Genomic DNA, 27,951 nt, shown 5'->3' with positions numbered 1-27,951 from the left:
TCTAGATTCTAGAGCTTCTTAGAGAGAACACGCCATTATGCATTTGTAGCTCCTCCAGTGCAACTCTATGGTTAATTATGGGCAGATGTTGACCACAGAGTTGCACTGGAGGACCTAGAGATTCCTAGAGAGCTGTTCTCTCAGGTAAAAACATAGTGTTTTTGTTATTTGCGGTTTTTCCACATTCATGGGGTCCTATGCCCCTAACCCTAGCAAATGTGAAGGGATGAGTGTGTGTGTGTGTGTGTGTGTGTATATATACACACATATATACATCTATATATGTATACATATACATATATATGTGTGTGTGTGTATATATAGATAAATGTATAGATGTATGTGTGTGTGTGTATATACACACATACAGTCGGCCCTTCTTATACACGGATTTTTTATACACGGATTCAAACATACACGGTTTGAAAATGTTCCAAAACAGTATAAATTTACCTTGATTTTCCATTTTTTATAAGGAACACCATTTTGCTATGCCATTATATTTAATGGGACTTGAGCATACACGGATTTTGTTATACACGGGGGGGATCTTGGAACCAAACCCCAGCATATAACAAGGGTCCACTGTATACATCTATCATCTCTATATCTATATATATGTGTGTGTGAATAGATAGCTGTATAGATGGTGTGTGTGTGTGTCTATATATACACATATATATGTATAAATATGTATTTGTGTGTTGCAACCAAATATCCACCATTTCTCTCAACCCTCATATTCTGAGGACTACAACAGAAATCCCTCCAAGGAGGGAAAGAAGGAAACATAACAAGGCTTCTCAACATGGCAGCCATTTGACTGTGAAGGGAAGAAGAGGGGGGGGGAAAGAAGTACCCTCCTTGCCCTTCAAAAACATGGCCGCTTGGTAGGGAAATGAAAGCCTCCCTGCCCTTGACAAAGATGGCGGCTGAGGCAGGTGAGGAGGGGAGCGGGAAGGCCGGGCAATGGAGAGCCGCGTTACTAGCGGTTGCCGTGGCAACAGCCAATGAGGTGAGGGGATGGTTCCAGGTGGGCGGTGGCTGGGGAGGTGGGCGTGCGGGAGAAAGAGGAGGCGCCCATGGGGGCATTGCTGCTGCTGAGGGACTGGGGCTGATGGTGGGAGCGGCTCAGAAGCTCGGAGCCCAGGTGAGGGGAGGATGGGGGCGCCCTGGGGGGAAACGTGGCCTCGTGGGGCGCCCAGGAGGGTGGGCCGGAGGGCGGTGAGCCATGGCTTTGGGGGCGAGGGATGTAGGGTTTGAAAGGGGCAGGAGGGCAAGGGAAGCCCGGGGGGCGGCGACGACAGGGATGCTGGATTCCGAGGCTGTGGGCCATCAGGTGTCCTCACAACCCCAAAGACGAGGAGAATGATGGAGGACGACGGGGCGATAAAGGAGAGCTCTAGAAACACTCGTATTAAAAAAAGCCCATGCTTCCTAAGCCATGCTCAGAATGGAGGACGCTTTGGAATATTTTGTGGAAGTGGAGGACGCGTCCTGGAAAAGGAGGACGTCTGGACAGCAGCAGCAGGTGACCGGGTTATGAAGTGTCATCACAACCTCAAAGGAGGACCAGGAGGGCAGTCAAGAAGAACGGAGGACGTGTCAGGGAAAACACAACCAAGAGACGCTCCTATAAAACCCATGCTCCCCAAGCCATGCTCATTTGGGCATTCCTCCTGGAGAGAAGGATGCGTCCTGGGAGAGGAGCCCCGCGCTCTCAGGGTGGCCAGAAGACGTCCTCCTTTTCCAGGACACGCCCTCCATTCAAGCCTTCTCGCCGCCAGGAGGAATCCCAAAATGCCCTCCGTTTTGATCATGGTTAATAAGCATGGCTTTATATTTTAATGAGTGTTTTTAGCTTTTGTTTTGTTTTCTCTCCAGGAGAAATCCCAAAATGTCCTCCACTTTGAGCCTGACTAAGAAGCATGGCTTTATATTTTAATGAGTGTTTTTAGCTTTTGTTTGGTCGTGTCCTACATTTCTCTCTCGAAGGCTCTACATTTTGTGGTGCCTTGTGCTCCTTTGCGGTTGTTGTGTGCTTATGGCAACTCTAAGGTTTCTGACATTTCAGACTTAAGGTGACCCTATCATGGGTTTTTCTTGGGAAGATTTGTCCAGAGGAGGTTTGCCATTGCTTTTCCCTGAGGTTGAGAGAGTGTGACTTGCCCAAGATTTGGGTTTCTTGGCTGAGCTGGGAATCGAAGCCTGGTCTCAGGGTCAGAGTCCGGCACCCAAACCACTCCGGCACACTAGCTCTCGAGGACATCATTCTCATCATTCAAAATTCATCTGAGGAAATACACTTAACGTATATACTCAACCATAAGTTGACTTCATGTGTAAGACGAGGGCAGGTTTTGAAATCAGAATTAAGGATTTTGATATGACCTGTGGATAAGTCAAGGGTAAAATTTAGGGGCATGTAACAAATGATCTTAAGGATGAAGCAATGGAAGACAATGCCAAAGCACTTACAAAATTCCAGTAAGCGTAACTGTTTGTGCTCATAGTGAAAGCTGGATGGGTGAGAGAATAAAGAGGGGTCAGTGCTTCCAGGAAAGAATACGCTTTTGCCTTTCACCAGGGCATGGTTCCTTTTTAAATAGGAGTTAAAGTACAGTATTTACAGTTTGTGGAGAGATCTTGTAACGACTAAGTGAAAAAGAAAGAAATTGGCAGCATGAGCTTTTGTAGACTTGAGTCTACTATGACCAGTGGATGCATCGACTCAGGCTTTGGGGAATTTCTAGACTTATTCATGACTATACGAAAGCTCATACTGCCAACGTCTTTCCCTCAGTTAGCCTCAAAGGTGCTGCAAGATCTCTCTACATACTGATTTTACAGACTAACACGGCTATATCTTTGAATTCTATTATTATTATTATTATTATTTACTTATATCTTGCCTTTCTCCCAATTTAGGGAGTCGAGGTGGTGCACAGCCAATTTAAAACAAAAATTAAAGGACATCTGGTCACCCTGCACACACCCTCAGTGTGGTTGGAGCACTGAGGGGGAATGGTTTACAGACAAGGGATAGCTAAGGGGTGTGCTGGGCTTGTGTGAAAGGCTATCGCTCTTCTGGCACTGAACCACAAGCACTGGCTTTTTTGCTGATGGAGCCACACCGCTATAATGTGCTTTCAACCCCACTCCACCGCCTGATAAGGGGGTCTTGGTGGCAGTGCCTCTGCGGGTGGCAGGGTGGGTGAGAAGCTGCTCTGCACGCGTGGTTTGCAGTGAGCAGCTGTGGATGCTCTGCTTCAGCGCTCTTCTTGTCATTGCTTTCAGGGAAGCAACCATCATTGTTATTATAGGGTACTTCCTGGTGGATGAAGGCAAGGCAATTGGGTCTCCTTCTGCAGATGGATCCCTTTATCTGGCATTTTGCTTATTAATGGCAAGATTTTCATTTTTGTTCACCTATAGAAGACAAGACAGATTGGACATGTATTTTTCCTAGTGCCATTTCTTCTGTCCCCACTTCTTCTGCTTTGCTCTTTGTGCCACACAAACTACAGTTCCCAGAATTCCATAGCATTGTGCCGTGGCAATTAAGGTGTTGTCAGACTGGATTATTTCTGAAGTGCAGATGCAGCCTTGACTGTTTGTGGTGAAACAAATGGAGACTCTTTTTTATTTTTTTATTTTTTTGATGGGCAACAAACTGTACTTCTGCGCCTTCATCTGTCTCATAGACTTGTTTTGTGTTACATATGCTACTGTTTGACTGTGAGCCTGAGATTCTGGGTTCAGGCCATGGTGTTTGGGCTGCTAATTTTCCCTTCTGTCCATCCCTTTTAACCAAGCATTGCTGTTCTGTCTTTCAATGTAGACTTTAACAATGTGTTTGCCATGCTTTCTTTCCAGTACTGAGCAATTAACACACAAAGGGAAAGTTCAAACATAATATGAAAACCACGTCACCTTCATGGTTCATATTCATATGATTATTCCTCAGGAGCTCCTGTATCTCTGACCAGCACACTAATCTAAGACGCAAAATTACTATTGTTATAAACAAGCAGCCTGTGCTCGCTTTGTTGTTGTGGTATGCCTTTGTTTTCAATTTATAGCAACCGTTAAGTAAAAAATGACTTGGAGGCACATAACAGCAATAAAAGGCAAACCTGTCACAGCCTTTTTTTTGGAAAGATATCTTTACAGGTGGTATGTAGGCTTAGAGAATGTGACTTACCCAAGGTCACCCAGTGGGTTTCCATGGGATTTGAACCTTGGTCTCTAAAGTTGTAGTCTCGTGCTCAAGCCAATACACCACATTGGCTCCCTTGTGCATTACAAAGTCTAGCAAAGCCTTTTATTGTGTAGATCATGAAAAACTATGGATCACACTTAATGGATGTGCCACAACATTTGATTGTCCTGATATTTAACCTGTACTTCAAGACAAGAGACAAGTATTAGGACAGAATATGAAGAAACAGAATGGTTTCCAGTTGGCAGGGGGGTTAGACAAGGTTTATCATCCTAAGTGTTTAACTTGTATGTTATCATACATAAAGCAGAATTAGACTCACAAGAAGGAGGCATGAAAATTGGAAGAAAGAATACTCTAATTCCACCCAAACATTGTGAAGAACTTTGTTACTGTAAGTGCTGTTAAGCAGTAGAATGGATTGCTTCAGAGGATGGTAGACTCCATCTCTGGACATGATAACCTCTATGGTCCTTTCCAACCCTTAAGATTCTGTGATTTTATGATCAACAATTTAAAATACAGTCCGTCCTCGCCTTACGCGGGGGATCCGTTCCGGATCCCTCCGCGTAAGGCGAATTCCGCCTATGCTCGAGCCCCATTGGAAACAATGAGGCTCGTGCGCGGTGGCGCAGTGGGGCGCAACAGGCGCGCGCCCCGCGGCTTGAGCGCGTATGCTCAAGGCTGCGTATGGCGCGGGCGCGCTGTATGCAGATGACACCATTCTACTAACAGAAAAAAGCAAACTTGGAATGATTACTGAAGAAAGTCAAGGAAGAAAGTGCAAAAGGAGGTTTACAGCTAAACAGTAAGAAAACAAAAATAATGACCACAGTCTACTCTCCCAAGTAAAGAGCTGAAAATCCAGAATGTTAAGCAGGGGATGAGAGCCAGTGTAACAGTGGTTTTAGTGTTGCACTGTGGTTCTGGAGACCAGGGTTTGCATCCCTGCTCAGTCATGAAATCCTCTAGGTGACCTTGGGCAAGTCACATTTGGCTTCAGAGAAAGACAGTGGCAAATATTTTCTGAACAAATGTTGCAAAGAAAACCCCATGATAGGTTCACTTTAGGGCTGGAAGAATTGAAGGCACACAACAAAAACAACAAGTAGGGGATCCTACATATAGAGATGGTAATTGTTTTAGGAACTGTAAAAAATATGTATTTCTGCATACAGAAATTTGTGTTTCTGCAGATGTCTATATGTGCATAGCACCTAAAATGTGCATAAATATATAGTACAAAGACAAGTAGACATTTTGCAGCTCTGACTCTGCATTGAAAATAGGAGGGGTGAAAGATGCACCGCCTAAATGAGCTCCATCACATGCATGCTGTGGTCCCTAACTCTGGTAACCAACAAGGAGAAGGCGCCTGGGGCTGTGGTTGGTAATTCAGTGAAAATACCAGCCTAACAAAAGTGTAAATTTCAGGGTGGTGATTGTAAAGAAAGGAAACTAAGACTGCCAATATTATAATGGTTTTGTATTAATCTCTAGTGCCAAGTTCAATTCAAACCAAAGTCTAGAGGTAGAGAAGAAGCTGTAGAAAAAGAAGTTAGATCAATTCTCCAGCGAGGAAAAGCTGCAGTGTTTGTGTCTTGTAAGGTTACAGAAAATGAGAGCAAGACCATGATACAAGTCTATGAAGTGTTGGGTATAAAGTGTTCATGATATTTTTCTCTTATAATACTAGAACTTAGGTCATGCTATGAGAGGAAATGGTGGGAAATTCAGGAAGGATAAAGTGAAGTGTTTTACACAATTAAACGGTTGAATTTGCTGTCAAAAGAGGTACTGATGAGCACTTCATGAAATGAAAGGCTATCAAAGTCATGATATTACCTCTAGCACCAATGCTGTCAATATTAATTGCTGGGACACATGAGTGGCAGGGTCTCAATGTACACCTGACATCCCAAAGCCATCTTGTAGTTTGTCACTGTGGGAAGATAATGCTGGACCAGAGGGGACTTTACTGTGATTCATTGTGGCTTTTATGTACCTTAGAAAAGTACCAGCAAGTTGTGTCCACAGTTAATCCAGCTGGGCTTCATGCATTAATTTTTTATGGATGTAAAGCTCTTTGTCTCAGGCTGCATTTGAGTCCAGTCTGGTGAAATAAAACCAACAAGCAATAGCAACCTGATCTGTAAGGATTTAATTTCCTGTAAAAGGAATGGATATACTTGTTTAGTGGAGGCAGGAAATTGCTCTGTGTATCACTGGCATGGGGAAATAGGACAAAAATCTGCAAAATTCTGCAGTGCGAGGTCAGCCCAGAGAGGCATGGCATATTAAAGCTGCCATGACCATAGCCTTGTATGTTTGAGAGAGGATCCCATGTGGGAGAAAGCATTGCACAGCCCATGCTGGAGGGGTTTGTTCGTATATATCATGCATGTAATGTAATGATTACACTGTCTTACTAGAACTGGAAGGAGACCTAGGTTCATATCTGTCTCAACTACAAACTGTATTTTGGTAGTTTTGGGCTATTCGTGCTCTCTCCATTTAACCTGATAGGATTGTTGTATGGATAAAATGGAAGAAAGAATATTGTTTGCTATTCTGAGATCTTCTAAGAAAATACAGGATAAAACACCGAACACAACGTTTCCTTATGTTGTGGGGAAGGGAGTTAAGAGAAAGCTCTCTGCTGATCAGAAGTCACTAACTTGCAATATTCCAACACAGTCTGCTCAAAGCAAGCATTGCCAAATCTGATGCTTTGGCCATGAGACTCAGGACATGCTGAAAAGCATTGTTACATTTTCATCACTTTCCATACTCTAGAGCTGCTACTGTTGGTGCTGGAATTCACACACTAACAGCTTTGCTATTCCTTGAATTGCTTTTGCTGCAAACATGTCAGGTGAATGATGCCCGTGCAGTATTCAGTTAGCACAAGGGTGGGAATCATATATCCTTCCAAGTTTTGTGGAACTGCAACTCTTAGTCTTCCACAACATTGGCTGTGCTGGCTAGGGCTAGTGAGGCTTGCAGTCCAGCAGGCCTGCTTGAATCCAATCCTTGGTTTAATGCTTGGAACACTGGAGAGGACTGAGGAAGAAGACCCACAGCTTACAGACCACTATTTTTTTAGTGTGTGTTGCAAGTGTAGATCCCTTTTTAGGTGCTCTTGGAAAAACGACTCTCACTCAATCTGAGGTTTGTTCAAATGTATCAAAGAGAAGCATTTATATCCTGCCTTCCTGTCACATGCAGTTTAGGAAATTCCAAAATGCTGCTGTGACTTCAGGCTTCATGGGACGATAGCATATGATAGCAGCATAACATTGGCATTTGCTTTGGTAATTGGTGGAATAAATGGAAGTATTTTTCTGTAAGAGACCTTTCACTGATTTTTAAAATGAGAATATATGCGCTGATGAACCAAAGCACCGCAGGAGTGTTTATTTTGGATCCTTTAAACATTTCAAGGATCTTTTCTCTTATTCTGAGTATTTTAAGATTTTAAAAAAATCAAAGAACAACAGAAGCATTAAACAAAAACATAAGTATAGACATCATTTGCATTTTGAAGTATTGAATTTATATGCATGTCTTTGGTGCCCTCCATAAATGCAGTACAGGCCAGAATGAGAAAGCTGCAGGACAACAAAAAAGCCTGAGGTTTAGAGGAGAAGCAAACAGATTTGATGCTTCTGAGATCTACATAGTTTTTACTACCCCAAATTCCATGAAGCAGAGACTATTGCAAAATATATACATTTGGACTTTCTGTTGAATGCTAGAACTTGAATGCAGCTCAAGAGGGATACATGTATAAATATTTCAGTCCCCACCGTCTTGCCTGCCTGAAATCCTTAACAGTGATGCTTCATGTATATATGTGCATTCAAGTCACCTATGTGACATTTTGTTGTAGGACCCACATATATAAACCCATTCTTTGACTTATTTCTCTCTAGCCTTTTCTACTTTTACTAAAAGAACGTAGGAAGGTGGTGTGTGGATTAGACCAAGAGTCCATCTAGTACAGTGGGCCCCAAACTATGCCCTTTAAGAGATTTTTGGCTTCATCTTACATCACTGTCTTTTATCTTATTTTATTGTATTGTATTCTCTATATTTTTATTGCTGTAACCCACCCGGATTCCTTGTGATTGGGCGGGCTATAAATAAATCATTATTATTGTTGCTGTATTATTATCTCCCAGAAGCCTCAGCCATGTTGGCCAATAGTCTGGGATTCCGGAGGCTGAAGTCCAAAATCCCTTAAAGAGCACAGTTTTGGGGACCACTGATCTAGCATATTCTCTCATGCAAGTCACTAAAGCTTTTGGTATATTTGACATAGTGATTAATAGGATTAACAATATTAATACATACCTTCATCAGCCATTCATTAATATACGGTAGTGATTGGGATGGGAATGGGAAAAACACCATTGTCCTTCCTTGATTTGGAGCTAAGCTCTGTTTGCTATCTGTATCATCTTGTGTGTTTAGGTTAGTTAGATATCCCTAGCTATTAGTATTCTAATTACTCCAGTTTTAGTAATTTTGGTTTCTGTTAGTGGAGTGTTCATTGAAGTTGCAAATGGAAAGCTGTGATGCATAACCGAGAACAGCATGATTTTACTATGTCTCTGTGCAGCCCCAGATTAGATAGATAGATGATAGATAGATAGATAGATAGATAGATAGATAGATAGATAGATAGATAGATAGAGCAAGCTCAGAGAGATGTGGAGGACTGTAATCATGTGCATATTGCACATGCCGCAGAAAGACACATCTAGTTTGAGCTAGCCCTACCATTAAGCAGACTGAGGAAGCCTTAAAATGACAGCAAACTCATAGTTAGGTACAGTTGGCCACAGCTTGAAAATATTCAAAAAAAGTATAAATTTCAAGTATCAAAGCTTGATTTTTCCATTTTATATAAGGGACACCATTTTGCTATGCCATTGTATTTAATGGGACTTGAGCATACACGGCCTTGAGCATACACTGCCAAACCGCACTGGATAACAAGGGTCCACTGTACTATGATATTATTGTGTTCTTCTTGTCAGGAAGGGGGCTTCAAGTGCCAAAATAACTTGGCTGGCTTGCACTGTTGTGCATCTTGACTTGATTGAATGGGGTAGAAGAGTTATTTGCTATTTGTCTCAGGCCACAAAATGTTTTAACCTCATTCTTTCCTGGTAAATATGATTTCTCTACCTCCAGTGGTGCATTGAGGTTAAATATGCCAAAGACTCTGGCCCATTCATTGCACTACTCAATTAAACTGCTTTATTCATTTCAGTGTGGGTGGTGAGCCAGCTTAGTGGGGAAAGGCTTATTCTGCTGTGTGAACCGAGCTCCCCCAAAGTCCTGCTTTAAGGGCACCACAGCCTGCTATCCTCATGTGCTGCACCTCTTCCTAGCTTCTCAAGTGCTCCTGTAACCCTTTCTTGTCTTGTGCTGCTCTCATTCTCCTGCCCCCTCTGTTGCAGCTGCTGTCCTGCCTTCTTGAATGCTGGTGCCATGACCCTGACCAAGGGCTCCTTCACCTACTCCAGTGGGGAGGAATATTGTGGGGAGTGGAAGGAAGGTGAGTGAGGCTGGGCAAATTGAGAGTGCTTCCCCCCCATTAGCCGTGCTAGAGGAGACCATGTCTCTTCTTGCCAGAATGCACATAACCTTTTCCCCCAGTGCACCTTCTGGGGTACAGAGAGACAACAAAGCTAATGAGTGGTAATTTCCTCCCAGTCCAGCACACTTGGAGGGCACTGGATTGTGCAAGGCTGGGCTAGAAACTCCTGATTGAAGTGCACCAACCTCACCACAATGTGCTCTGCTGCTGCTTCCCTTTTTGCTTTGTTTTTTGTTTTAGAAATGTGGGATGTAAATTCAATAAATAAATAATTCTATAACAACCCTGTCTTGCCTGTTGTGAAGAAGAGCAGTCCCACAAGGTTGGGTAGCCAAGGCTACATAGCAACTCTTTCTTTGTTTTATACATACAAAAGAAGGCAAGCAGGCTTTTGTTTAAAAGGTGCTGTCTGCCTTGGTTCCCATCTTCCTGGCTCCTGTATTCCCCCACCCCACCCCCTTTGTGTTTGTGTTTGGTGTTGGAAAGCAAAAGCTCTTCTCCGGGGATGTTCACTGCAGTATCTGAGGTCCTTCGCCAGCTGCACAGCCAAACTGATAATTCTGGTCTTGTTCTGTGTATGCCTGTATTGTGAGCTCCAGCATGCTTGCCAAGGAATGGTAGGTGGGAGGAACAAGCAGTGGCAAAAGGGTGTCCAGTCTTGCTCTGCACACCAGATTAGCCAGCATGGCCTGTATCACTATCCATTTCCTGCTCCTTTTGCAGTTAAACAGGTCACCATAGATCCTGTTGGTTTGTAGCTTACTGTGGCCTCCTTTCTGATATCTGACACAAGAGCAATACAGCTTGTTCTCTCTGATTAGGGCGTCGGCATGGTGTTGGGCAGTTGACATTTGCTGACGGCAGCATTTACCTGGGACACTTTGAGAATGGTCTCTTCAATGGCTGTGGGGTGCTCACATTTGCAGATGGCTCCAGGTGGGTACAGGGCTGTGGGCACAGTGGCACTGCTCTGGGGTAATATAGAGAGTGCATGTGCATGACCTTAATGACTCTAGGAAAATTAGAATACAATACACTCAATATAGGTTGCCTCTGCTGTGTCACTGAATTTGAAGAATGCCTATGCCTTGCTAGTCCCTGCATGAAGGTTTTTTAATATAAGCATGCTTATATGGCTTGGAGCGATAAGCAACCACATCTTTCTATTTCCTTCTGTGCTGTTCCTCTACTCAGGTCCTCTGTAACCACTAGGGTTAGTCCAGCTCCATTTTAAAAGATTTTCCAGTGATGTCTCCTTCTGTCCAGAACAATATACTCAACCAGTTATTCCAAAAAGTTTCTGCTTATAGATCATAGTCCCTCATCCTGACAACAATCCTGTTATTGATGCAGGTATGAAGGAGAATTTGTGCAGGGAAAGTTTAATGGTGTTGGAGTCTTCACACGCTATGACAACATGATCTTCGAGGGAGAATTCAAGAGTGGACGTGTTGATGGCTTTGGTAAGTGCTGAAAATTTCTTCATTAGCAACAATAACATTCTTCTAAGATCAAATTTATTTTAGGAGTTGTAGTGCAATGTGGAATGAGCATAAGGGAGGACTTCGACATATTCCATCCCTCAAAGTACCTCATAGACTGATCTTTCTACCAGTGCCCAAATGCGATTTACAAATCCCCATTCCCAGCTGTGTGTATTATCTTGCTTTTTGCTACTCTGCTTGTTTACTCTTCTGCATTCCTGGAGCCATCAGCGATGCCAAGCAATGATATTTTATTTTCTTCCACAGGGCTTCTTACTTTTCCTGATGGCTCCCATGGGATCCCTCGTAATGAAGGTTTCTTTGAGAACAATAAACTCTTGCGGCGGGAGAAGTGCCAGGCGGTGGTCCAGCGTGCACAAAGTGCCTCCAAGTTGGCACATGTTCTCACAGCATGATGGGTGCAATTTCAAAGGCACCCTCTGCCTCAGGACTCTCCCATATACTGCAGCCTAACCTGTAGTTTGGCAGGAATGTGGCATGCAGGTGTCACAGAGACTGATACCATCTCTAGGAGGCAGATGATCCCAATTCAACCCTACTCAGTTGAGCAGCCTGTCTAGGGCATTTCCTTCAACAGCTTGTTCTCCATGCTGTGAACAGGTCCCAGACCTCAGTGGTCAAGCTGTTGTCACCTGCTAGACCAATTCTGTTGCTCCTGAGGCATTGGCATTCCCTTTGTCAGGGACATTGTCTGTGGGACAGTCTGCTAATGCATGGGAAGCAGTGTTCCCTACCTTTGGGAGAGGGAGCAATCATTTGTGTACACTGAGAATTCACAAGGATATGCCTGTTCCAACCTTAACACTAATGCAGCTGGAAGACTGGGAAATTTGCTTGGTTTATCTTCAGTGGTCAAAAGAGGAGTTGCAACTTGCATTTAATACAGCTTCCTGTCCCTTTCTATGGCCATAAGCCTCTTCTTCTCCTGGCTGCATGAGGTTCAGCTTTCCTTTCTCTGTCCAAATAAAATAAATTGATGATGATGATATTAGAGAATTGAGATAGAGATCAGAATTCTGCATCTTTTGAATGTGCCTTTCCCCAGGTTTATGAATCAGCATCAGGAAGGAGGCCTGGACTGTCAATTCTAATGCCCTTTAAACTCCAGAGTACACCTGAAATCTCTTTCCACTCTTCATTATAGCTGTCTTGTGCTCTCTCTAGTTTGGGCCACTCTCACTGTGAATTTTTGGGTTATTCCTTGGATGAAAGTTAACTATTTCCCAGCTGTCATCCCTTATTTAGGGTCTACACTACTTGACTTTGCCTCTAGAGCTGTTGCATGGCATCCATGCACCACAGTGCCACATAAGCAGGGTTGTGCATATCTTGAACTTCAGAAACCAATATTCTGCACCAAGCAAAGCTGAATCCAACAGACTGTATCAGCTGTATGAACAAAACAGGAGGCATATACTTATCTGTGTATGTTGTGTATTTTCTTTGGTTCCTAGTCATGGGATGGGGGGAACCAAATGGTTTTGCAACACTAAAGTGCTATTGTTTATTGCTAGTGCCATAAGACCTATACAGCTCCCCAATCCTTCCTTTGGCTTCTGAGATTTTAGCAGGTATTGTATAAACATTTCCTATTCTTCCCTTGCTGTCTTAATTACTAGAAATTTACATTAAAATGAATAATTCTTTTTTTTTAAGTCTCAGGATGTTGATAATCTGCATCCAGTTCTGTATAATACCTTCACAGAGCAATGTCATATGCACAGCCCTATGTATACATAAAACAAGTGGTGACTTTCCCTATTTCACTCACTAGGTCCAAAGAGGTAGCTGCTCCCCAATATCATAATACTATGTTATCTCTTTACAAGCAGTTTGATATACAATAAATGAACTGTGGAACCTATCACTACAGTATGGAGATTTTAGGGCATCCTTGATACTAGAGCTTGGGAAAGTTCCTTGTGTGGATGATAGCTCCTATAATCCTCAGCTACCATGGCCAATAACCACATGGGCTGCAGGATTTGAAGAGTTGTTCAGAAAAGTAACTCTTCTAATCTTTGCCTAATATATTAATACAAGTTAACCTGGAGCAGTGATGTGAGTGCAAGGTGCAGCTCCTGGCTAAAAATATCTTGGAAATGGCAGGCTGGGATAGCAAGAGGAGCAGCTCATTGTTGCATGGGCATAGCAAATGAGACTGAAAGTAAGCATTGGTATGGGGGATTGAGTGGGGAATGAGTGGTTATTGAGGAGCTACTCTGTTTCTGCCCAACTACTTTGTGTTCCTGTGCATTAAAATTAAACATGGGATTGTTTTGAGACTGGGGGTGTGTGCTTAGGCAAGCATTGACCTGCATAGTATGTGTCCTCAAGTGCCATGCTGGAGCCTGTGTAACCAGCCCACCTCCACATTGAATGTTTGCATGTCAATGCCACCCTCGTGCCTTTGTGTCTCTGCCCATGTAAGGGCCTTGGCCAAATAAAGATTTGCTGAATCTCTGCTTCTGTGTCTTTTTTCACCTCATTGGAAGTACTGTATGTAGCAAAAATTGCTGTGTAGAAACTAGATGTAAGGAGTTGATAAACTATACAGCCAGAACTTCCTTCACACCCATTAAACACATTTTAACTATAAAATAAGCATTATTTAAATATAAAATAAGCCTTAAATATAGGACTGTACCTTATAGCAATTAGTATTTGGGCATTGATGTCTCTCACTGCCTGCTACATGATCCCACACAGTCCCTCTTGGGGAGCAGCAGATTTCAAATATAAAGGGGCAAAGTCTACATAGTGAAAGGAATTCTGAGTTGCCAACTTTCTATGGCCCGTTCCGCACGGGCGTAAAGTTAGAACTTTATGCACGCCCCTAACCCTAGTACGTCCAAAATGGTGGTGCCCGTTCTACACGGTCGCCACCATCTTGAGGTCGTAGACGCCTAGCGTCCGCACATCGTGTGGCACTCATGATGTCACGAGTGCACCATTGGCGCCTTGCGGCATCATTAGAGCACCGCAACAAGAAGCACCATTTTGGGGCTTCTTTTTTGCGGCGTGGAGGAGCCTTGCGGTTTGGCTGCTGAGGCTCCTCTGCGCAGCAAATGAAGGCGCAGGCAGACCACCCGTTTTGGGCGGTCTGTAACGCACCTATGAAGCATACCATTTACTCCTTTGACATTCCGTTCTAGAATTTTCTTTCTCCTGTTTGCTATTTTAATATTTAGTTTTCAAGTAAATCACAACAACGAAAGAGCTGTAGGTTGAATGACTTGTATTTCAGTAAGTGTAAAAACTTTCATGCCCAACTAGGCAGGAAAAAGTCTACTGGCTATTTCAGGATTCAAGTTATTGCTTGAAACAGCACTGTCTTTTAGAGCCAGCCATTGGAGCTGAAATCCTGGCGCAGTGCTGTCACTTGTGTCTCACTTAAAGGGAGCAAGGGGGCACGGCAGAATCCCCCATGGTAACCAAACCATTCCATGGCCTGCTTGAGGCCTGGGACTCCAAATTTTTGAGTCACCTGTGGGAATAGAAAAAAGTAGGCGTGTGAAAATGACCATTTGAGCAACATTGTAGAATACACAAGTGCTAACCTCCTTTTCCATACAAGCATTCAGTTTCAGGCTTAGAGAATCTGTAAGTAACTGAAATTTTGCATCATCTAGGAGAGTCTTTTCCAGCCTGCCACCTTCCAGATGGAATGTGCTACAACCCCCATCCCTAGTCAGCAACAACATTGGAACAGCTGATTGGGAATGATGGGAGTTGAAGTGCAGCACATCTGGAAGGCAGCAGTTGGGTAAGGATGATCAATCCCTGGAACTACTGGTATCCAGGAAACTAAATAGGAAGGTGTCAAGACAAAGGATTCCTTTTTGATCCTTGTGAAACTCAGGCAAAGAAGTCATGTTGTACATTATACTAAACTTGAATATTTTAAGTCACATTTTCAAGTTCTTGTGTAACTGACTGATCCTTGTGTAGACTACATGAATGTATAAGATCTAGAACTAATAAAGACCCCTACCAGCCCAGTAGTGTAAGAAACAGACTGATTTCAGATCAGGCCAATCATCTGTGTAACTTGGCTCTGTTCTGTTTTCACTGGCTGCTGCTCTCATACATCTTGGAATTCTTTCTTATAATAATAATAAAATATTTTTTTTATTTCTATCCTGCTTTTTGCCACGCAATCAAAGCGGCGTACAAGTAGTTAAAATACATCCATATATACCTAATGCCCCCCTTAAAACAAGATTAAACAATATAAGATTAAAAACTACATATTAAAATCCGAATAATCCACATAATAGTCATCATAGGCAGAGTTTGAAAGATGGGAGTTTTATTTGTGGCCGAGTATTCTATTCCAGGAAGGCCTGCCGGAAGAGATCCATCTTAATGGCTTTTTAAAAGCTCTCTAGATTGGTAATTTGATGGATCCCATTCGGCAGGCCATTCCATAAATTGGGAGCGGCTGCAGAAAATGTCCTCTGGGACGTCGCCGTCAACTTGGTCTTTAAAGGCTGTAGTAAATTCATCCCAGAGGATCTGAGTGTACGGGGCGGATTGTATGGAAGCAGGCAATCCCTTAGATAGGTTGGGCCCAAGCCATGTAGGGATTTAAAGGTGATAACCAACACCTTGTACTGTGCCCGGAAACTAATAGCCAGTGGAGTGACTTCAATATTGGTGTTATATGGTCACTCCTTGCTGTTCCTGTGATCAATCTGGCTGTCATTTTCTGTACCAATTGAAGTTTCTGGACTAGGCACAAGGGTAGCCCCATGTAGAGCGCATTGCAAAAATCAAGTCTGGAGGTTACCAGCGCATGTACTACAGTTTCGAGGTCACCCTGTTCCAGGAAAGGGCGCAGCTGGCGTATCAGCCAAAGCTGATAGCAGGCGCTCTTGACCGTCACATTCACCTGATTCCTCATCTGAAGCGACAGGTCAAGAAGCACCCTCAGACTGCAAACACAGTCCTTCGAGGAGAGCGTGAGCCTAGGACTGGAGGTTGCAGCCCAACACCTGGTTTGGGGGTCCCTACCGTAAGTACCTCCGTTTTGTCTGGATTCAACTTGAGCTTGTTTTCCCTCATCCAATCCATTACTGCCTGAAGACACTGGTTGAGGGAGAGATGCCATCTGTCGTCGCTGATGACCGGGACATGGAGAAATATATTTGGGTGGGACACCCAAATATATTTCTCCATGTCCCGGTCATCAGCAACAACGACAGATGGCATCTCTTGTTGATACTTCATGGGATGTAAACTGGGGCACTGGATACATGACTCAGAAATGTGCTCTAGCACTAATCTACGGTAAAAAGGTAAAAGTAAAGGTAGTCCCTTGACATAAATATCTAATTATAGCTGACTATAGGGGCGGGTGCTTATCTCCGTTACTAAGTTGAAGACCCAGCATTGTTCAAGGGCTGCTGTGGTAGTCATGTGGCCAGCATGACTGCACCAAACACTATTACCTTCCCATGTAGTGGTACCTATTTATTTGAATTTGCATGTTTTCAAACTGCTAGGTTGGCAGAAGCTGGGACTAGTGACAGGATCTCATCCCATCATGCAGTACTTGGGCCTTGCACTGCCAACCTTCCGACCTTAAGATCGTCCGAACTGATATCTTAACCACTAAGTCACCCAACCTATGGTATCTCCCTGTTAATAGGAATGCAGAGAAGTGCCCACTCAGACAAGCAGTGTCTACTGTGGTCAGCATATTCTTAAGGCAGGTAGCAGAAGGAAGTCAGCACTGGAATTGCATGCCCTGGATACTTTCATGTAAATATTAAATGGCACAGAAATTAACCTACCATTTATTTATTTATTTGCATTTACCAGCTGCAAATTATGCTTTTCCCTAGATTTTGAAAACTGCAATGCAGATAAGCAAAGGAAACATGGTGTATTTTCCCAGTATGGTATTAATGGCTTAGATACTGATATTTACAGAATGGGAACGGGAAGGGTTCGGAGCTGATTGTTGGGTCAGTGGTGTAAGTGGATAGAGGCCAGACAAACCTGCAGACAGTCATTAGACACAATTGCTTGGTCATGTTGCTGACCTGATATGAAGATGCATGTAATCTCTGGTTTCATGGAGGATGGTTTTCTCAAGGGGAGAGAGAGGATAAGACTGGAAAATAAAATATCCCCAAAATATTCAGATACACCTATGGTCCAGACCCTGTACAAGAACATTTTATCTTGGGCTAGTGGATTTCCACAGAAATGTGGTCTCTTTCCTAGTCCAGTCTTTCCTCTCTGTAGCTTGGCAATAAAGCTGGTGTGATCCCTCCCTATCCTGTACTTTCCCCCATCATGTGGCTCTTACTGCAATGTTTGGTTCAATGAGCCGATGCTGCAGTTCACGGGCCTCATCCCAACTTCCAGCATGACACAGCTGCTCCAGCTGACATACACGAGTGCCAAGTACATTGGCAAGAGCACAAATTCCTCCAGCAGCACCTGGAACAGGAAACAGAGTAAACAGAGAATAGCACCTAGACAGTGAAACAATCATCCATGCATTTCTGCTCCATCACCAGTCCCATAATTCTTTCTCACTTCACTCCTTCCAAATTCGTGGAGTTTACTTGACATAACAGTTTGGAAAAGTTAAATTTTGGACTACAACTCTCAGAAATGCCCAGCCAGCTTGTCCAGCGCAGAGAAATACTGTAACTTCTAAGCTCCAATTCCAAATGTGATTCCCTATTGTTAGCATCTCATTCCCTGCTTTCTAGATATTCTACTGAAGGTATATTATAGGGAGCCATACTGGCAAATACTTCTGGTATCTCTTTTCAGGCTGTTACAACAACTTCCCCACTCTTCCATGTGCCCCAAAATATCAAGATACACTCACAGAACTGTCCCCATCTGAAAGTCCTTCCATCACCTACCTACAATATAGCTGGCCAGCAGAAAACCAGCTGATCCTGCCAGAACTTGAAAGTCCTCATTCTGGGTCTTGTGGACAAGGAGTCCCACACGGGTGATCTGCCAAGAGATGAGATGGTGAGCGAGATAGCATCTTCTTTTCTTTCTTTTTTTTATTAACACTAGTCATTCTCATGCACATATAGGGACAACATAATACATAACATACTTAATAACAATACAGAACACAATACATAATGTAAGACAATACATACTCCTGATTAACTTAGTTAACTAAAATAACCATAAAACACAAATTGACTTCCTGAACTCTAACTTGGCATGGTTTTTAACAGCCTGTCTCAATTATCAACCTATCTCAATTTTCCACTTATAAACAAAAACAAAGTCCCCACACATACACTTCATCTATCTTAAAAAGTAGAATTTCTATGGTTTTAATAATACTTTATAGTTGCTTTAAGAGAACTTTCTCCCTCCCCCCATCCTTTTTGTAAAAAAAATTATCAAGGGCTCACAGTCCCTTTTATGTTTCTCCCAGAAATTCTAGTGAGATAGCATCTTAATGGGCACCAGAAGTGGCCATTGGCAGTGGACACTAGACACTCACTAAGATGAGTACATATACCAAAAGCATTAATGGACACAAGGCTGGTCTCCTGGAAATACTGATCTGGCATTGCCCATCCATGCTTCCTTTTTAATACATAAAGCAGCCTTCTCCAAAGTAAATCCTTCCACACTTTATGTCTCCAGCTCCCATAAATCTTGACAACATGGCCTGGGGTAAGGAACAATTGAAATTGCAACTGATAACATAAGGGATTAAAGTTAGGGAAGTCTTATGTAAAAGAGGGTTTTTTTCCAATTATGCAAATTTCCTTGACACTACACCAGACAGGTTGTGATATTTAAATGAAAAACATTCTTTTCTTCTTCTTCTTTTTAACAGCATATAATACCATTATCAGGGAAGAAGAAAGAGTGGGATGGGTGGCTTGCAAATCTAAATGATAATGGTTTACATGATCTGTTCACTTTGTATGTTCTTCAAGGCAACACTTATCTGGGAGTCCCCTCCCCCATGCAGTTTAGCAGCTCAGCTTCTGGGAAAATAGAATAGTATTTTGATGAGCCTGAACGGACAGGCTAAAATAAAGCTGCTTCAGGTCACTTTGGAGACATGCTGTTTAAATGAAACACGCATCTTAAGAGGCCCAAAGCTCCACCAAAGTGCATTCCAGTCCTTAGGACTGGAGCATGGCTTTGGAATGGCTTCCAGCCTCTTAGGATGCATGCATCATTTAAATAGGATAGCTCCACAGTGACCCAAAGCAGCTTTATTTTGGCCTGTCTGTTTGGGCCCATAATTTTCCAAAAGAGCCCTGAAGACCAACTGGGCACACTAGCTAGAAAATCTGGTTTTAGATGGAAAAGTAATGTTTCCAAACTCTGGCAGAAGCCACAGCCAATTTCTGCTCACATATCTCCAGATGGATTTGTTGGATTAAAGCAAATCCAGCTCCTTTACTGAAACTCCACATTTATATAGCCCTGTTAGAAGAACTGAACCTAGTCTGACACTTGAAAGTGTCAATCTATTAAAGGTTAGAGTTTAAGGTACTGCACCACAGACAGTAGAATGGTGCACAGAAAGCTAACTTTTACTTTCCAGGATATTTAGATCCTGACGAGGAAAGTAAAGTGGCATACATTGAGATTATTGCATTTTATTGTAACCTGCCATGTAAATTAGACTGAGAAATGGCTCAGGATTACCCAATGAGCTTCAAAGCAACTGGGAATTTGAAGCCAGCTTGAAAATATTACTTTCTTGAATTACAACTTCGAGAATCTTCCAGTTATCACAATGATAACTGATATACCTGGGAATGAGTTATATCTACTGCATGGTCAAGTTTGCCAACTGGAAGCAAGGCTATGTCAGGTAGCTCCACTGCCAACACTACACACATCCTGGTTTCATGAATGCTCTGCATTTACAGCTGTAGACACTTCTGCATGGACAAAGCCCCTTTTCTACAGATGTCCAAGACAGATACACACAATGCCAGGGTGGAGCTGCCCAGCTTTGCCCTGTTTCCAACCCATATATTTGACTCAGAGCTTGAAAATATCACTTTTTTTGGATTGTAATTTCCAGAATTTCTCCAGCAGGGGCAATGGCCGAGCTGATTGGGACCTGCTGAGTAACGTTTTCCAGCTCTGGTTTGACCAAATAGGAAATATAACATCTACACAGACATCCAATGTGAGCTTTATTGCAATATCTCCTTCCCCCCCCCCCCCCTTCTTCTTTTTCTTCTAGTTTGCTTCATGAGCCCTAATCTAACAGTGTGGGAAACGTACCATCTGCAATGAAAAAGAATTTTCAAGCTGCAGAAAACTGTTATGTTAAAGCTAATATTTTAACACAAAGGAAATTTTGGCAGGCTTCCAAAACCTCACATGACATGTAGCACTTAGGAAAACATGAACAAGTCCCTCAAATTCAGCTTCTCATCAGCATCCCAAGCTTCAATTACACCCTCCTCCCTCTGCAGTATCACCTTCGCTCAGCATCCAGGACTTACATTGCCACCACTGTCCTTGATTCCCACAATGTTGGGGTGCTGTGCTAGGGTGAGCACTGCATCAATGGGCAGTTCCAGGCCTGTGTTGGCTGGGACACTATAGAGTATCACAGGGATTGGAGAGGCATCAGCCACCTGGGGAACCAAAAGCAACAGCACATGTGGGCATGCAAAGAAACAACCTGCACATTTGGAATGATGTTCTCCTGCAACAAGATACCTTTTAGCAAGCCCTATCAAAGAGGAGGAGTCCCTCTTACACACATACACACAATGAAGGAGCCTCCAAGTTTTATTCTCGACTTATCCATAGTCAGGTCAAGGAAAAATCCATAAATTTAGCCCCAAAACCTGTCCTCGACTTATACTTGAGGTCAACTTATAGTCGAGTATATAGATATGTTTAACTGACAGATCACGAATTCCTGAGGTTTCTGGAGAGCAAGATTTACCATGGGGAAGGGAGACAAAATAATTTGGGGTGGGGTGTCCTGGGACATTCTGGGGCTACATGTGAACCAGAAGCCACACGTTTCCCACCCCTACTGGGGTAAGACAGTGTTATAGATATGTTGCACTCTGGTTGCATCAATTTCCCCAAAATAGAGGGTACACGAGGACCTGTAGCTCTAACATGGCTGCCACTATGTGTGCCCTCCTGCATTCTGGTATCGTTTCTTCCCATCAGTGCAAGGTGTTCCATAAGGCTTTCCTCCTCCTTACTTTATCCTCACAGCAATCCTATGAGATAGGTTAAATTACCAAGAGGGACTGACCCAAGGCCACCCAGTGGGTTCCATAGCTCAATGAGAATTTGAACTTCCATCTTGCAAGTTCCAATACAGCTCTCTAATGATTCAAGAATGACCCCCTCTAACTATAGAATTAATAATCAAAAGTTCAATCTTCTTCAGGGGAGAAATGGCTAAACAGGAGCAGGGCCCTGAAAAAGCAAGTAAAGTTTATTCATTTTGATTTAAGAGCCTGGCAGATACACTGGGGGGGGGGGATATTCCATAGAGTCCTCAACCCTGCAAAGGAATCATGATACGAATAAACAGAAAGAGAAAAAACATCATTGTCAATAATATACATCTAAAATTCCAGGTAATTAAGAGGCCAAATGCATTTTTCTCCACTCCCACATTCCTGTTTCCCCAAATTCAACTTTCTGTTTAATCCCCAGTCTCGGAATAAATGAAGCTATATTTTAAGATAAGCAGGGCTTGGGACCAGTGATACTTGCTGAGTAATTGCAACTGCTTTCACAATCAGAAACCTTTATTAGCTGCACTTCTTTGTTTGAAATCTGAAGATACAGTCAACATCAATGAAACTATAACAGTTTCTCCACCACTATTTCAGGCATCATCCATCCCCACAAACTGCCTCAATCCCAGCATTTTCCCATGTTGAGGAGGAAGTTGTCCCGACCCCATTCTTCACCTGTGTGTAATGATGGATCAAGGCTGCACTGGTCATGCTTCCCCGGAAGTAGAAAGGAGTTACCACAAGGGCAGCATCAGCACCCCTGTCAGCCATTTGTGCTGTCATCTCAATGGTGTTTTGAGTTGCTAAGGGGAAAAGGGTGAGTAGAAAAAAATTACCTGAGATAAAATGACCCCAGAAAGATCAAGGTTTTCTGAGGCCTATGGAAACAAAAGATAGGCCTTAATTCAGAGCCTCTAGGACTGGGGTGAGGGACCCTTTTCAACTGGGGCTGCATCCCAATTTGGAAGAATCTCAGGAGACAGGGCTAAATGTGCTGAGACCCCAAGCTACCTCAAATTTAAGGGACTCTTGGGTCCTGCAATGTCAGAAAGGTAAGATAAAGTAAAATAATAAAACAAAGTGGAAGGAGCCATATGTAGTTTCACCTATATTCTGACCAAGCATACAAAGCACAGTTCAAGTCTGTGTGTGCCTATTCAGGAGAAAAGCCAGTACAAGTGTTTATGGGCTGCAAAGTACAGTTCAACTCATGTAAGAGCTTCCTCAGGCTTATATAGCCTCTTATCTTGAATCTTTAATCAAGTTCACATAAACAGTCTTGCAAGCCAGAGGTTCCCCTGCTCTTGCTGTATCAGCTAAAGACAGAAAGAGGAATTCAGAAAGGGCCCACAGAAGTATTTGCATGAGGGTCAGTTTCCAAGCATAAAACCTTCCATCAGGATGTATGTGGTAGTCAGAAGCTGATGTATTTCAGAGTTTGGAAAGTTATGGCATGTGAATGTAATGGCATGTGAAGCCATTAATAACTGAGTAATGAGAGGATGGTGCTCTGGAATCCAGAGTATCATCTTACCTTGGTTCAAATATGGGTGGCTCCAACATATCATTGTATTCTTTAATTGAAAAAGGAGCTTCTGTGAGCTCTTCACCAAGTCATTTTCCATACTACTCACATTCACATCCAGTCCCAGCAAGTAGGAGATTTTCCTTGGGCATTGTTTGACGCACCAGACTCACTACTTCCAGACGTTCCTGTTGTGTCAAGTAGGGAGCTTCTCCATTGGAACCCTGCACCACAAAACCTGACAAAAAATAGTTACTTTTTGGGTGCACATTTTGGTTTCCACCATTGGACAGAACCAGTAGATGTTATGGGTTAATTTCAGTTATTTACATGTTACTTTTTTCATGCAAATGCAATAGATGAAAACAGCTGGAGAAACCAATTAAGTAGCAGCCAGTGGAACTAGCAGCCCAGCAGGAGCCTATGTTGACCAATCAGTCTCGATGAATAAAATGTCTTAAACCGGCATCTAAACAATGATTAAAGCAGCTCTTAAATCTGTTTCAGGAGAGTATTCCATCTACCATCAGTAGAAAGGCCCTCTTCTCCCCAGCTGCTATGCACAATACTTTGGAAGTGTGAAGGGCCTATGGAGCTGATCTTTAAAATATCATGAATACCACATAGAGAGAAGCAGTCTCTTATGTATTCTGATTCCAGGCTTGTTATGGCTTTAAAGCAGGGACTGGAAATGCATGGCCCTACAGATGTTGCTGAATTACAACTCCCATAGCCAATAGTGAGAGTGAGGGCTGGTGTGACTTCCAATCTAACAACATCTGGATAATAATAGGTTCTCTACTCTTGCTTTCAAGTACAATATCTATATGGTATATTGTGACTGGAAAAATGTTTTCTACTCTTGCTTTAAAGTACAATATATATGTGTTGTATTGTGACTGGAAATAAGTAGTATTCAGACGAGTTTGAAAAACAAACAATGAATCATTCTCACAATAGCACAGACCAGTCTAGCTGCCATACACTGAACTTTTGCACGTTTTTAAGTAGTCTTCAAGGACAGTTCCACATATAACACATTAAAGTAGCCTAATATATTACAAGAGTATGGATGACTGTGGCCAGGCTGATCTCACAGTGGATACAGCCACTGAAGTGGCCAAAGAGGAAATCCTACTCCACATTAATATCTCTATAATATATTGTATCTAGTTCAGATATGGAAGCATTATATCCTTGCCTGCTAGAATACAACTGAATACCTGGGGATGTGGGGGATGAGGAAAAGGAAGTGTCTTGGGTCGAGTTGCCATATTTTTTCCTACAGCTGCACTCCTATGTCTTTAGCAGCTGCAAGGCAAGTAAAATTCAAAAGGCAAGCCAGACTACAAAAACTGTGGCAGGGAACTGTAACTTGTTGAATTTCTTCTTTACATGCATGTATACATTTACTAACAATGTATGAACCTTGCCAAGAAAATGCAGGACTCTTTAGAGATAGTTGTGTGGTGGTGAAACTGAGAACGTTCCGAAATAATACATGAGCATGTACAATTGATACAATTGATGAAGTATGGCAGCCAGCTATAGGTAAAGCAGGGTATGTATCAATACGAGATCGTCTATTGGTTAAGACAGGACAAGACCTGCTTTTACATAGTCGGGCAGCAACCTGGAGAGCAGATGATATCATAAAAAGGCAGGGAATTGTTTGTTCTTAATTTATTATTATCATATTTTAACTGCCAAGGAGTGTGAGGTGTAAGAGTTTCTTACTCAGGGCCAAAACAACTTGGTTAGTTCAGGAAAATAATCTGTTGCTCATCCACAGGCAGTAAAATGTCTTGGGCTAGCCTTGGTAGGTGAATATTACTGGGAGGGGGAGGAAAAAATGCCATGTAATGCTACTTTCTCCTCTACTTCTATCTCGGGCAGGTTTTTAAAGTCCAGGCAAGCAGCCATGTGTATCCTTGAGGAAGGAGTAACAGTTACCAATTCAGATGAACACCCCCTTCCTACATTCCTGAAACAGGTCAGCAACTGCAAGGACCAACCAAGGGAAGCAGCTTCCTTTTGCTTACTCCTGATTTGTTATAAGTCACTTAAGTTATAGCCCCTCCATGCCATCTTAACTAAGAAGAGAAACAGCAAAATGCAGGCCTGTGACTAACATCTTCAATTTTTTTCTCCTGTTTGGTTTGTAACACTGTGCCTAGTGAAGAAACCAGTGAAGCTTTGAAAGCTTGCAATATGTATATTGTGCATTTTGGTTGGCCAACAAAGGTATCACCGTCTGGTGGATTTTTGATTGGACAAGTTATAGGTATCAGAGAAAGAAAGAAAAGTTAGCTCTGAAAAATGTTTAGCCACGACTTGTGTGTGTGCCTTCTCTTTCCAGCTGCCTAGTGATAATGTGCCTACTGCCAAAGATTTAATTTAATAGCTGAAGAGTTGTCTATTGTTCCTGCGCTTTTAATAGTTTTATGGCAAAAATTAAAAAGACAAATTCTGTACTAGCCAACAGCTCTTAGAGACAAAGAGCTAAACTGGAAACTGTCTTAAGACCACTCTTGTTCATATAGACTCACAGTGGCTATCTAGGGCAGGGGTAGGCAACCTGTGGCCCGGCGAGGCCTTGGGACCGGCCCCAGCCCGTTCCTGCCACCAAATGCCGCTGGGGCCTTTGGGGGGCAATTGTCTATAGAAGCCACAGAAACATGCATTTATATTAACATTTTTTTAAAAATCAGCAAATTTTTTCACGTGTCCTCCATTTTTTATTTTAAAAGTGTCCTCCATTTGAAAATTTTGTCCTACATTTGTCCTGGTTTATTTATATATTTGTTTTTTCAAAAAATTATTTAATTATTTATTTTTTGGCTTCGGCCCCCCAGTTGTCTGAGGGACAGCTACCCGGCCCCCGGCTCAAAAGGGTTGCCTACCCCTGGTCTAGGGTTTTAGGGAGTTTTTCCAGGCTCCCTGAAACATGAGATCCAACACAAAGTCAGAACTATTGTGGTGGTGGGGAAGAACATAGGAGGTCGACTAAAATGGTGAAGGGTCTGAAAACCGTGCCCTATGAGGAGAAACCTAAGGAGCTGGGTATGTTTAGCCTGGAGAAGACAAGGTTAAGAGGTGATATGATAGCCCTGTTCAAGTACTAAGAGTCATATTGAGGATGGATCCCGAGCAATGGATGCAAACTACAGGAAAAGAGATTCCACCTCAACATTAAGAGGAACTTCCTGACAGTAAATGCTGTTTGACAGGAGAATATGCTGCCTTGGATTGTGGTGGATTCTCCTTCTTTGGAGGCCTTGAAAGAGAGGCTGGATGGTCATCTGTTGGGGATGCTTTGGTTGTGAGTTCCTGCATGGCAGAATGGGGTTGGACTGGATGGCCCTTGCGGTCTCTTCCAACTCAATGATTCTACGATAAAGACAACAGAGGATTACACAAAAGATTTACACCAATGGCCCATGGTCCATCAAAGAGGACCTGAAATTGCAACTGCAGCTCCCACTTCCACTCCCTAGAAGATTACAGATCTCTACTAGAGGTGGCCAAAGAGGAAAAAATAGTAGAAAGGAGATGTTGCATTCAGTTGATTATTGATAGGCTAAAATAGAATTGAATCACACTTACATCTGAAGAGGAAATGTTAACTATTTTGTTTATATTAGCTTGCCATTGGAGTTAAAAGCTGGACTGAGCACTTTGCCAGAATGAAGCTGTATTTATTCACGCACCCAAACCCTTTCTCCTTGTCTTGAGTTTAGGGCACTTCTCACCCTCCCCATGCAAAGCCTTTCTCCTGCTCTCTCTCTCTCTTCCCCTTTTGCTGCCCTGTCCTTAAACCTTCCCCTTCGCTTGGCTGGCTGAGTCCCACAGGGATCTTAGCCAAAGAGTTCCGGCATTCAGTTTGGAAACTGCTGGGGGAAAAGGACAAGAACAATCGGTGTGATTTCAGTGGAGAAGATCTGGATGCAAGAACAGACAAAGAAAAGGAGCCACCCGCTTCCAAGATGCCATTACTACCAGATTTTTACCTGAAGTGCCCCCAGAGGAGGAGGAGGAGGCCTCCTTTCCTCCTTATCTTCCTCCCTCCCTGCCTCCTACCTCTGAAAGGGATCCTCTCATAGAGGCGGAGGTTCTCCTCCAGGCGCCCGTAGTCGAGCCCTCCTTGGGGGGTGAAGGGGGTGGCTAGGGGCGGGTAGATGCCCCTCAGCTCCAGCCTGCGGGGTCTCTGGGGGGCAGAGCCAGGAGCCCCAGAGGCCAGACTCTTCCTCCTCGGCGCCCCGGGGGCCCAGGGCAAGGCCGGGCCTCTGGGGCAAAGCGGGGCCAGCACCCTGAATGCCCTGGCCATTGCCCTTCTAGGCGCCAAGGTCCGGGGAGGCAGCAGCAGCAGCAGCAGCAGCAGCAGCCTTTATGGAGGGGGCTGAGAGGGAGAGGCAGAGGCCAAGGTCCAAGGTCCAGGGGAGGCCGGCCGGGAAGCCCCGCACCCTCCCGGTTCCTGCAAAGGGAACCCCCCCCCCCAGAGCCCCCCAGCTGGCCTCCAGCCAGGGCCCCTCCGGAGGAGCAGGCACCGGGAAAAGATGGAAGGCCTGAGGACATGGAAGCTCAACACACTCCGGAGCAATGTCCAGCCGGGCTTAGATGGGAATGCACTTACATTTACATCTAAATTCACTTAAATGTGAATTCACTTCTATGTAAATTCACTTACATTTACATTCACCTCAGTTAAAGGTGAACTCAGTTTAATTCGCTTAAATGTCAATTCACTTAAATGTAAATTCACTTAAATTTGCGTAAATCCACTTAAAGGTGATTTAACTTAAATTCACTTAAATGTAAATTAATGCTGCTTAGTG

At 43.3% G+C, this 27,951-nt stretch overlaps 3 protein-coding genes across 5 annotated transcripts in view; 1 reads left to right on the top strand and 2 right to left on the bottom strand.

The window, feature by feature from the left end:
* Nucleotides 1–27,951, bottom strand: part of ZFYVE27 (zinc finger FYVE-type containing 27) — a 668,411-nt gene that overhangs the window by 79,624 nt on the left and 560,836 nt on the right. The window lies entirely within an intron of this gene.
* On the top strand, nt 1,056–13,803 carry MORN4 (MORN repeat containing 4). The gene is made up of 5 exons (XM_042458818.1): nt 1,056–1,150; nt 9,694–9,791; nt 10,655–10,769; nt 11,187–11,296; nt 11,585–13,803. The coding sequence occupies exons 2-5, from the start codon at nt 9,725–9,727 to the stop codon at nt 11,731–11,733; spliced, it is 441 nt and encodes a 146-aa protein (XP_042314752.1). The 5' UTR covers nt 1,056–1,150; nt 9,694–9,724; the 3' UTR covers nt 11,734–13,803.
* Nucleotides 14,560–27,522, bottom strand: HOGA1 (4-hydroxy-2-oxoglutarate aldolase 1). The gene is made up of 7 exons (XM_042458808.1): nt 27,197–27,522; nt 23,226–23,354; nt 22,267–22,394; nt 20,821–20,955; nt 18,229–18,325; nt 17,658–17,791; nt 14,560–14,825 (listed from the first exon to the last, which is right to left on the bottom strand). The coding sequence occupies exons 1-7, from the start codon at nt 27,441–27,443 to the stop codon at nt 14,676–14,678; spliced, it is 1,020 nt and encodes a 339-aa protein (XP_042314742.1). The 5' UTR covers nt 27,444–27,522; the 3' UTR covers nt 14,560–14,675.

The sequence above is a fragment of the Sceloporus undulatus genome, chromosome 3, assembly GCF_019175285.1.
Source record: "Sceloporus undulatus isolate JIND9_A2432 ecotype Alabama chromosome 3, SceUnd_v1.1, whole genome shotgun sequence".
NCBI classification, from domain to species: domain Eukaryota; kingdom Metazoa; phylum Chordata; class Lepidosauria; order Squamata; family Phrynosomatidae; genus Sceloporus; species Sceloporus undulatus.
Note: the sequence above shows the minus strand (reverse complement) of the source record. Positions and strands in the feature narration are given on the sequence as shown.